Below are 12,691 nucleotides of genomic sequence, written 5' to 3'. Positions count from 1 at the left end.
CATCTTCTGAACAAATTTTGCCAAGTAGACCCTGCAATAGGGTTTCCATAGGTCAGAAATGTCTTGAAGGCACCCAACAACAAATGGAATTAGTTCATGAGACCCTGATCAACCACAACCCTGAACACATTTATCTCAGAATAAGGCTGCAATCCTGTATCCAGTCATCTAAGAATGCTATGTGAAGAAAGTAATGTTGATGGTGCATATCATCCAAGAGAATAAGAGTGATTAAGCATTACTTTGACTTCTTAGCGTTCAACAATCCCTTTCAGCTCACATGTAAAATCAGCTTACAGGCAGTTTTTATTGGCTCACATCTTCTCTCTTACCTCATTGCACCCAGGATTATCAACTAGTTGATGACTACTGGCATGTAAAGGCTGTCCAGCATTAACAGGATTCAAGACCACTTTGTCCCCTATAACCACCTGGAGAAAAAAGAAGTGTTTCAGAAATGTTGTTTGGACTTCAAGACACAAAACTACTGAAGGAGAAATACTTAGAATTTATAGGTGTTATGTGAAGTTGTTTTTTTCAATCCATTATAATGCAGGGATTTGATCAGTAGAGCATACCACACATACAAGATGGGAAAAATTTGATAACAAGAAACTAGAAAAAAATAATATTGCATCCAACTGTGGCCTTATCAATCATGATCCAAGTTTATAGTTTAAAAAACCACCATTTGTAAAATGTGTGTTTTATGTATTTTACACTCCACAAACCTGAGCAATATTTTTGCACCAGCACTGAAACAACATTTATTGGAAATAAATGTTCAAAATTATATCTGTTTCCAAGAGGGTTAAAAAACCAAATAGATTGGAAGCTATTTGGGGGGAGACAGGTCTTCTTAGGCAGAAGAAATATTATTACATATTATATCAAGAAACTCTCCCAGAGATAACTGTTCAAAGTATTTTAGCTAAAATAATACAAACATTGAACCCCTATGTGAGTATATGGGTGTAGTGAAATCTACCTTTAAGGCGTCCAGGCCGAAGCCTGAAAGTCAGTGGCTGTCATCTTGAAAGACAGGCAGAAGCAGGAGGAGGAGTCAAGCCGACTCCTGATTGGTCAGAGCAATTAGGGGAGGAGTCGGTTGAGAGAGGGAAGGAGGCTGTCAGCTTTTGACAGGGAGGGAAGTGTCTTGACATCAGACACAGAAGGATGGGATTTTAAGAGAGGAAGCTATAATAGGAGTCTGACAGGGAAAGAAAGCTTTAAAGTGAGCCTTAAGGATAGGGAATGAGTTACAGACAAGGGCTAGGGTTACTGTATTGAGAGAATCAGTAACAGAGAGACTTGTCTTCTTATACTTAGGGAAAGTATAAGAGAGCTTTTTGCCCTGTGTGTGAGACAGATAGGGGTCTGTTCTCTAAGTGATACTGTTTCTAAGAATAGAGCAGTGTGTTTAAGGAAACACACAGTTTTAAAAGCTTTAATGTCAGTGGAACTACTTGTCTGAATAACTAAGTCTTATTAACTAAATTACGCTTCTGTACCACTCATTCTATGAGTCGACATCTGTTTAAAGTTCATTAAACATTTTCTAGTTCACCTTTAACTGGTTTCAGCCTCAGTCTGTCTAACCTTTTTAGAGTCCAGTCATCCAGTAAAGCAGTTACAGAAGAACCAAGGGCAAACACACTTTACCTACCACACATTCACACCTTTGGTTCCTCAGACCAATAAAGCTGAGGTGGTGGCAGCCATATCTACCAATAACATCGGTCATTGATATATTTAACCTATGGTCAGTTGCTAATTATTTTACAGTGGTGGCAGCGGTGAGATTGTTTGACCACCCTGCCCAAGCTGTGGCGTTTAATTATTTTACAATGGGCTACAGAATCCAACCTCCAGGCAACTAAATAGGACTGGCTGTTGAGAATATATCTGCCAAGTATTGAAAGAATTTCAGTCCATATCCAAATATAATTTGAAGTGCCGGTATTAAGTTTGTTTTACAACTTAAACTACGGCTGAGAAACCTATTGCCCTCCAGATGTTTCTGGACTCCTGGTCTCTACCAGTCAACTGGACTGGCTAGTAGTGAGTTATGAAGAACCATTTCCTCCAGATGCCAGAACCACTCTTGAGTCACCTCTGGGCTGAGAGGGGTGGTATATAAATGTAATACATAAATAAATAAATAAACAATAAATAAATAAATGTCTCACCTTTGGAAAAGAAACAAAATTCCCAAAGAAACAAAGGGTGCATATATACTGTAGAATTAATGCAATTTGGCAGCACTTTAACTATATCTGCACTGTAGAATTAAGGGAGTTTGACATTACTTTAAATCTCATGGTTTAATGCTATAGAAGAATTATGGGAATGTGGTTTTATGAGGTGCCAAAGAGAACTAGCACCTCATTAACTACAGCTTCCATGATTCCATAGCATTAAGCCATGCATCTAAAGTCAAGTCAAACTGCCTTAAATCTAAACTGCAGATGCGTTTGAATTCTCTCCCATCAATCTGCTTGTGTAGTGGGGTCATAATTAGAGGGTTTGCCTCTCAGTTCCTCCACTATCCAAAAATAAAGCAGATAGTAACCAAAGAGAGATGTTTCTCCTAAGTAAAAAAATGTGCCTGTGAACTTCCCTCCTAGGTACTGGCATTATTATCCTTTCAGTGCCAGGGGGTGGGAGGTGGGGTGAGGTGGGCAGTGTTTTCCAGTACTTAAAACATTCAATATTTATTTCTCTAAAGTTCTGAAATAAAACAAGATACTGTCTTGTTTTGTGAAGGACTTGGAAACCTCTGCTTTAGGTTGGCAACTAGGAAGGCCTAGAGATTGCAGTGCATGCAACAGCTGCCTCAAGGCTTGAATTTCTTGCAATGCACTGTACATTGGAATACCTCTGGACCAAGTTCAGAAACTTCAGTTAGTGAAAAGCATGGCAGCCAGATTGGTTACAGGTGCATCTAGGATCCCTTCTACACTGTCCTATATCCCAGGATCTGATCCCAGATTATCTACTTTGAACTGGATTATATGAATCTATACTGCCAGATTATCTGGGATAAGTAGATAAACTAGGACCAGATCCTGGGATATAGGGCAGTGTAGAATAGGCCTAAGGAGTGATCATACTACACCTATATTAAAATCACTCAATTGGCTGCCGGTTAATTTCCAGGCAAGGTACAAAGTATTGGTTATCTTTAAAACCCTATGGGATTGCTCTCTCCTATGTAGTTTACCGTGTATGCTCACTTCATCAGGCTGGCAACTGTTTATTAAGGTACTTTTTAATTAGCTGGCCCAAAATTGAAGAATGACCTGCTGCAAGAAACTCAACAGCTGTATACACTGTCTGCATTAAAACAGCATTAAAGACCAATCTCTAATGGCAGGATTATTCAGATGGTTTTTAAATTGCAAATTAAGAAATAATTGTTTTTAATATGTATGCTTTTAAACTGATGTTATGCTCTTTTAAGTGATTACATATTTTTAATTGGTGTTTCTATTTTTAACCGCGTTACATAACTATTTGTTGCTGCATTTTAATCTGTTGTCCCCTGCCTTGATCCATAGTGAGAGATGGGTTGCCGTTATTGTTTTTATTATTTTAAATAAAGCAAGAAAGTAAGTGTTACCAACTTATTTAACAAATTAATAAATTAACAAATAAATACAAGAATGCTCTGGTAGAGTATCTTGAACATTAATCTGCTGTTAAGTTTAGTTATTAAAAGTAGAAGGGTGGATCACGATGATATTTTAAGATGGCAGAAAATAAGAAGTAACAATCAACAGGCAACTAGCTTGTAGACTAGTTCTTGTTGTTATACACTAGTGTATTTTTAATAGTTTGGTTTGTATAGGTTAGGATTATTCTTTTAGATATAATCCTAGTTGTTGTGGTCTAAGTCTACATATCAAGAAAAACTGTTTTTGTTTTTGTTTTTATGGGAAGATATTCTTGCCTTCTGTAACTTTTTTCTGTATTTGTTCCAGTATGTTCGTATTGTTGTATTTCTGTACATTTGTATAAAAATTAATGTTAAAAAAGTGTTGTAATTTTTCAGGAGTGCTGATCCAAAAATGCTTACACTGCCATAAATGTAAATTTATATTTTCATTAATTTCCCATTTAGTTTATAAGAACAGAATAAAATAGTTACTGATATAAGGCTACAAACCTCCCAGAGTCTTAGTGGATTGATATGTCCTTAACTTAACAACCATTTGAAAGTTGGTGAGGTTTAAGTGGCTACTGTTCCAATGTTTAAAAATGTCCCTTGTTTCCAAAACATTTGTTTCCATAGTAATTCATCTCCTAGTTTCTTCAAACCCAGGGAGAGGGAGGGGAAACACACCAGTATCACCACATAAACCTTTCTGCATTTCATTAATCATGAACATGTAAACTACAGATGTAAAACTTTTCAACCTCACACACCATTATCTGTGACTGACAACCCTGTAAACTCACACTATCTCCTATGGAACGCAATTTGTAGAATGGTTGGATATAAAACCAGGAACCTTCATTGCCAGCTTCATCCAGAGTCACCCTCATCGCATTCTTTTCTAGCAGCGCTGGGAGTCTTTTATTTACCGTCAAGTACTTGTTGCTTTTTAAGTGCAAGAGCTAAAAGGGAAAATTAAAAAGAACAAAAATAGTTGGTCAGAGGAGACAATGTTTTAGAACGTTCTGTAACTCAGGGATTCTCAAACCTTTTCAATCGTGGAGCCCTTTCTGAAGACAAAGTTTCTCATGGAACACCAATAAATGTTATTATATTATATTATATTATATTATATTTAATGTATATATATCATGCATGGGTTGGACAAGTGGCAGATGTTTGTGTGTGTGTTGAGAGTCTTTATGTGAACTAATTCAAACAGTGCAAAAAAAAAAAGGAAAGAAAAGAAAGAGAAAAAGAAAGAACAATACAATATTTAAAATGATGAACAATTTTAACCAGCAGTCCAACCCAACCCTCTTCTGCCATGCAGGAAAAACACAATCAAGGCACCCCCAACAGAGGGCCACCCAGTGTTCATTGGAATAGTAACAACAACAACAACAACAACAACAACAACAACAACTAGTATTGGTGGTCCCTGTGGTGATCATCCGAAAAATCTCAGCTGGCATTTGAAAACAATAAACATTGACAAAATCATAATCTGTCAACTGAAAAAGGCCACCTTACTTGGATCTGTGCGCATCATTTGAAAATACATCACACAATCCTAAACACTTGAGAAGTGTTCAACTTGTGATACAAAATCCAGAATATATACCTTGTTTACTGTGTCATACTGTGTTTTTGTGTCAGAATAATAATAATAATAATAATAATAATAATAATAATAATAATAATAGCAGAAATCCCAGAGGCCATCCAGTCTAACCCCCTTCTGCCATGCAGGAAAAACACAATCAAAGCACACTTTGAGTGGTGGGTAGGAAATAGTATTTTGGAAGCAAAGATAACCGGGGGATGGGGGGATCTGTGAGGCAAGGTAAAGAGTCTGGGCAGCAAGGGGGGTGGGGAAGAAATGGTATGTGTCCTGGAAAACCACTGCTGCTGCTGCTTTCAGCAGCTCAAAACTTTAATTTCCTTGCATTTGTCAGAAGCAGGAAAGAGGAAGAGGTGGGAAGCAGCATGACGCCATGAAACCCCATGGGCTACCTGGAGTACAGTTTGAGAACCCCTGCTCTAACCTAATGCAAATTGATTGAAAACTGAAGAATATTCCTATGTTGTATAGAAGGGGGAACATCAGTAGGTTCACGCAACCAGATAATGAGCAACCCGTGCTGAAATTCCCTCTTCTATACAACTTTAAAAGAAGTCATCTCTAGGTTTTACCTAAGAAACCTTGATAGTTCAGTTTCTTAATGCTTTCAAACTTCCGACATTATTCACCTCCCAGTTAAAAATAATGATCATTTTCCTCCTAAGACCCACTGAATAATATCCCAAAATAGTTTCAATTTATAGGGTTAGCCACCCTATCCACAGTTCCCATGGCTGAAGGAATATTGCTCAGAATGAAAGTCAGGATACTGTGAGTTTTTGATATTCATTAGGTTTGGGTTCCAGGATACCCTGAGGAAACCAAAATCTGTGCATACTGAAGTCCAATTGTATATAGTGGCATATTGAAATGATGTTCCTTATATTAGATGACAAAATCAGAGTTTGTGGGGAAGGGGGCATATGTTCAATCTGTGGGTGGTTAACTCCATGAATAGAGAATCTGTTGAAATGAAGAGCCTACTGGACCTTGGAAATGAGCCATGAAACTCAATGAATGACTATGGGTGGGAACCAGACCCATAACCTGTAGCAAAAAAAATTACATTAGCATTACTGTCCCTAATATGCATGACACAGGAGGCAGCAGCATCTCGGGCAGGATATATTTCTATATAACTATATGTATCTATATATATCCAAATACAAATTTTATGGCTGCTCTAGATGCCGCATCTCAGCAACATATGACCACATATGGGTACTAGGACCACAGTAATTTCTCCAACTCAGCCACCCCATACCTGTATAACATTGCCGTATTGGATAACTGTACCAAGCAGCTTCTTATTTTCTGTCTCATTTTGCTTCTTCTCCAAATCAGCAGCATGCTGAAATTGAAAAGGAGGCAGGGTAAGAGAGGAGAAGACCAGGAAACATGTTCACTGCTGGGTAATTGCTTCTTATAGACTTTTAATAATATTTTCTGTTTAAGGCACTCTAAATTGGTAACCTTCATCACATTTTATATCAACAAACTCCACGAGTTAATTATATGTTTCATGACATGATTGGGAACACCTGAAGTCAAAGATCCATTTTTTATTCATTCTGAAAAAAAAAATCTCATAATAGGTTTGCCTTCAACTTGCCAGTCAGACCTGAAGGCACACAACAACAACAATTGCATTTACTTCCACTAGAAGCCACTCATTTGATATATGGTGCTGGAAGAGAGTGCATACCAGGGGCCACTAAAAAGATAAATTAAAAGGTTCTATAATAAATCAAGACTGTAATCTTTATAGAAGCTAAAATGAGTAGGCTGAGCTGCGGTACTTTGGACATAATATAAGATGGCATGAACCACTAAAAAGGAAAATAATGTCCAGTAAAGTGGAAGACAGCAAGAAATTAGGAAGACCTTGTATGGTTGGACTAGACCTGAGTGGACTGTTGCCATTTGACAGCAAATAGCTACACCTATAGTAACAAATATGATGTGAAGGAAAATATAAAACGATAACAGGAAGAGTAGAAGGAAGCAATAAGAAAAGTCAGGAAGAAAAATATAAATAAACAGAAAAGCAGTATAACCCCTATACTTCCATCACCCGTATCTACGATTTCATTTATCTATGTCCAACATATCTCCTCTCCGAGTATTTTCTAGGTCCTCCAGCAGACTTCTATAGCATCCTTTGGCTGAAAGTGCATTATTCCAATAGGGTTCAGTATTATCCAATTTCACGTAACCATTCAAAGATCGGAAACATGTATAATGTATGTTAGAATATATGTGGTGAAAGTTAGCCTCATGTTGAAAATTTCTGTTAGAGGTTGGTTCCATGGGCAAAACCCAACAATGAGCAGATGGACATTTGGCCTCATTTGACAGGTCTATCTCTACCTTCCCCTGCAGCTGTCTAGTTCAGTTTTCCAAAACATAACAATGAACTGGTGGACGTTTGTCTGTTTTTGCCTTCCCCTGCAGTTTTCTGGCCATGTAGTAAAGTATGTGGACAGGGAAAAACATACTCCCCTTCTTGTTTCTGTTCATGCAAAGTTTAATAAGCGAAGCAGCAATGTCCAGCCCATGTCTAAATAAAGAGAAAGTCTACCAGTTAAGGACCAATTGTGAGTTGTGATTGTGTTTTTTTAAAAATATCCAAAAACTTCTGTAACTCAAGAATGGGACTCTTATTAAATCTAGAGGCTACACAAATGTCTAAAAGACAACCTTGAGAATACAAGAGCTATGTATAGATGATTTGTGCATTGGTCCCGAGTCTTTGTAACCATTTTAGGAATCATTCCCATAGACGGAGAGTTTGGCCTAAGAAGCACATGACAAAGGAACAAGTAGCCCGTAACTTTGGGAGAAATACATTTTTCTCCTGTTTGCAGAATGCATCCCAAGACAAACATTCCTTTCTAAGGGATTGCTAAACATACTGGCCAGCTTACCATGAAAACATGCTGAAAATTATTGTACACTGTCGGATACTTCAGGATATGCTAGAAGGACTTTTTAAAAATCCACAAATAAACAAATATGCAAGTAGAGGAAAAGTTGGAAGGCAACACTATTAGGAAAACCAATGCCAGTATTCCATTATCCTCCTTTTTAAAAAATGTCCTTGCAAAGGGAGCACTTCTTTTGCTTTTAAACACAATTTATAATTTAGTTTTGGAAAGGAAAATACTTTTTAAAATGGATTAAGCTGATGCAAAAGGTTCCGCAATCCTTCATATTCCAAATTACAAACTTGTTAGGTATTAAGACTATAATAACTGCCAGAACAAGGAGTAACTCAGGAAAGCAAATCACAATATATGCTCACTGCCTATAGCTGACAGATTTATTTGACCCCATGTTTCTCCAATTTGTATTATCTTGATATTCAACCATTCTGGTTTGTACCCTATTGTTTTTAGAGTTTTAGATGGCTTCGGGCTATTGGGGAAAACGAATTACTATCAGGGATTTGATTAATTTTTAACGATGGTATTGGCAATTTTTCCAGAAATATTTCACATGAAGTTTACAAAAAAATATATAGCAAGGATAGAACAGTGTAAGAAGCAGGTGAGGGTTGTATAAGATCTGTTGCCTATATGTGTTTTGTGCTTTTCACACCCCTGATCAAACCCATTCAGAAGATACCTGTGTGCCCCACCTACACTGATAATTTAAGACAATTCAAAGCTAGCTTAAAACTACACCAAAGCCCCCCAAAAGGCTCATATACAATATATAGTGAAACCATTTTTTTCAAAACCTGTTAGAAACTGAATTAAATAGTCAGTGTAGATGGGGCCTTAAAAAAGTGTTTTGAATCCAATGAGCATCATCATTTTCAGGAGGTGATACTAAGAAATTCAATGGCTTGTCCTCAGGGACTCCAAGACTTCAGCTATTGGCCTCAGAAAAGACTTAATTCTGTGTCTGAATTCTGTTACTATCTTCAGAAAATAACTGGAAGAATTTGTCTCATGGTCTGGAGTTTGAAGTCATCATTAAATAAATGGCAGATATGAACCTTTTGATAAGATTTCTTTAGGTAAAAGACCCTGCAATATTCAAGAAAGACTGGGAACCCTTTAAAGGTTTCCTGAAAGAAAAGAAGATTCCAACATGGCAATTTCATGTTTAAAATGTTAATCTATTACATTACATTTCACACAATTAACCAAATAATATGGAAACAACAAAAGCTCTTATGTACATGAAAGAAGGATATGAAAAAAAACTGACAATATTAAGCAGATGTAAAATATATTTCAATAAAAAAGGGAAAAAGAAAAAAATGGTATTGACCATTCTTACTTTTTCATCTTGCTTTTATAAAGACTAAAAACCAAGGGAAGCAGTTGATCATGGAGTAGATGCGGGTCAAAATGAAACTTAATCCAAATGACATAATCCTACAGAATGGAGATTATCTGAAGATCAGGATTCAACTTGTTAGGTGGGTTTCACTTTCCATGAACACCCATGTTCACAGTTAGGACTTCTAAATGTGTCCTTGATCTTGACATAATCAGGTATCAGTTGTGACCAAGGGTCCCTTCTTCAAGAGTACTAGTGGACCAGCTATGCCTACTCCTGGAAAAAGTCGATCTGGCCAGGTTGGCACAAATTGTAATGGTCTTATTTTGGGATTACCAGAGAAGGCTGTTTAAAAACCTTAAAGTAATAAAATATGGGAAACCTGTAGTGAATTTAATATCAGAATTAAAAGAGTTCTTGTATTTTTAAGTAGTTGACCTTAAAAGTACTTCAAGGGTCTGGTATAAAGATGTATGAAGGGTCTACCCTTCCCAAATGGTACCGCATACTAAGATTTTATTATAGGCACTCCTCCAAGTTTGTAGATGCCAAGATAAATTCTTAGCTGAGACCTGAGTAGTGGCACAAAGGCTCTACAGCTCCATCTCAACTTTTACCCTTCTTGATGGTCTTCCTTCTGTTGAAGAACATCTCTGCTTTAAAGCCATGAATGGTTTTCCAGTTCTTATGGCGATAAGCTTTTAATTTGCTCAGTTGCTTCATTTTTACAGCTGGAAGATATCCAGCAGTCATATCAGCTGTTCTGTATTTTATGTGTTCTGGTTGATTACATTTGTTTTATTACTTTGACTTAATGCTGTTGGCTCCCTTTAATTTTAAAAAAAGATAAGTCAGTATATAAATCTCTTAAATTAGTATATACAAAATAATCATAAACTAGGAACAGAAGTGCAATCTGTGACTGAAAAACAAAACAACATTCCACTCACATAAACACACAGAGATGTTACAGATGGGCATTGCTGGACTTTTGGTCTTTTCTGAACAGGACAAATAATTGTTATTGCATTCACCACTTCCTTAGTCTGCACAGTTAATAGAAATATAGACTTGTTGTCTTACAAATATTGTAAGTGGAGGCATGATTAGGATGTATAATATTGTGCATGAGATGGATAGAACAGATAATAACGTGCTTCCCTTCTTCTCCCATAATGTCAGAACCCAGAAACATCCACTTTTAATCAATCTGATAAAAAATACTTCTTCACACATTATATTGTGTGAAATTTATGTGAAACTTTAGAAATTTGGTCCACAAGATATAGTAGATGGCCCAATCTGGATGCCTTGAAATGGGAATTACATAATTTAATGGTGAATAAGTTTATGAGTGAAGAACATAAGAAGGAAGCTACTCATGGGATGCTTGTTGGCTTGCCGTAGGAGTCTTGAGTTGTTCCATTGCCAAATGGGTATGTTGCTTCATCTGTTCTGGTTATTCTTAAGCTGAATTGCTTGTCAGCTTTCCAATAAATTTTTGAATTCGAAGCATTTAAAATAACCAACAGAAATGGCATGATCGTCTATTTGCTCTCTCTCTCTCTATATATATATATATAATATGGTTCTTGAATGCTGGAGAGTATAGCAAGCATTGCAAAGTACGTAATAGCCACTAGATGTCAGCTTTTCAAAGCAAACCCTGAATTTTGAATCTCTAGTGTCCCAGATTCCAAAATCCCTTAAATGGTATTAGCTTAAAATAACCTGACCCTTAGCATTGGTTGATCTACACCAGAAACTCTTGAATTCCATCAATAAAGAGGAAAGCCAAAAATTCAAGTCACTAAATATTGGAGTTTAGCAGTTCTAAAACCACATAAAACACAAGGAGTAAAACAGGAAACTGCCTTTCAATGATGCAAAAACCTTTACCAGGGATTGGCAACTGACAGCCCTCTCTCAGAAATTTGAGAATTAACATTGACCCCAGCTCCCCAAAATACAGTAAAACAAAAACATCTGGTGATAGATCACTTTTCCCAGAAAGCATGACCAGAAGAGGGGGCATTTTAAAATACTGTTTTAAAAAGTGTTGTATAGATTCAAGAACCTGTCCCATCTCTGGTATGTAAGGATCTACCCTGTAATTATTTATAAATACTTATAAAATCTTGATATAGTTATACTAATATTTCATTTTGTTTTCTGTCATCATGTTTATGTCTCTTGAACTTTAAATTTTTTTCAAAAACTTGACTGAATGCCTGTAACCATCTGAGTCACCAGTCAGCATTGACAAATCAGTCTCTTTCAAAGATCAGACTCGTAGAATTAGAAGAAACAAGGGCCATCCAGTCCAGCCCCTGTCATGCAAGAATGTCCAATCAAAGCAGTCCGAAGGAGATTCCAAGGCAGCATATTCTACTGTCAAATTCTTCCTAACGTTTCAGTGGAATCTCTTTTCCTGAAATTTGCATCCATTACTGTGTCTTGGACTCTAGAGAAGAAGAAAACAAGCTTGCCCCATCCTCAATGTGGTACACTCTCAAATATTTAAACATTGCTATTATGCCTCCCTCAGTCTTCTCTTCTCCAGGCTACACAGACCCAGGTCTTTAAGCTGCTCATCATAGGGTTTGGCTCCCAGGCCTTTGACCCAGCTCGTTAACATCCTCCTTGAATTGTGGTGCCCAAAACTGGACACAGTACTCCAGGTGAGGTCTGATCAAAGCAGAGTAGGATATTATTTCCCTCAATCTAGACACTATGCCCCTACTGATGCAGCATAGAATCGCATTACCTTTTTAGGTGCTGTATCAAAATGTTGACTCAAGTGGTCTATTAAGAGTTCTAGATCCCTTTCACATATACAGTTGTCAAGACAGATACAATCTTTCTATTTATCATCTTTTGGGCATTTATTAAAATCCAAGATAGTAATCTTCATAGAGTCCAAGGCCCATCCAGTGTAACCCCATTCTGCTTTCAACACTCTCATGTTTGTCCTCAGGATTCCAGCTTGGCTTTAATTCTTATCTTGTCTTTCCATCTAAATCCATATAAACACTTCTGATTCTAAATCGGTATTTGATGTTGACAATACACTGGATTATGGTAATCTTGGTCTGTGCTGGATGAGGTTACATTCT

At 37.0% G+C, this 12,691-nt stretch overlaps 1 protein-coding gene across 5 annotated transcripts in view; it reads right to left on the bottom strand.

The window, feature by feature from the left end:
- ITPR1 (inositol 1,4,5-trisphosphate receptor type 1) overlaps window positions 1–12,691 on the bottom strand; it is a 259,894-nt gene that overhangs the window by 150,127 nt on the left and 97,076 nt on the right. For all 5 annotated transcript variants that reach the window (XM_060766304.2, XM_067463479.1, XM_067463478.1 and 2 more), the window contains exons 5-7: window positions 6,547–6,633; window positions 4,462–4,620; window positions 333–431 (exon numbers count right to left, since the gene is read on the bottom strand). In XM_060766304.2, the coding sequence (XP_060622287.2) occupies window positions 333–431; window positions 4,462–4,620; window positions 6,547–6,633 (345 nt within the window). The remainder of the gene's footprint in view (window positions 1–332; window positions 432–4,461; window positions 4,621–6,546; window positions 6,634–12,691) is intronic.

Source organism: Anolis sagrei, chromosome 2 (assembly GCF_037176765.1).
Source record: "Anolis sagrei isolate rAnoSag1 chromosome 2, rAnoSag1.mat, whole genome shotgun sequence".
Taxonomy (NCBI): domain Eukaryota; kingdom Metazoa; phylum Chordata; class Lepidosauria; order Squamata; family Dactyloidae; genus Anolis; species Anolis sagrei.
The sequence above is the reverse complement of the archived record's forward strand: the minus strand, read 5'-3'. Positions and strand labels throughout refer to the sequence as shown.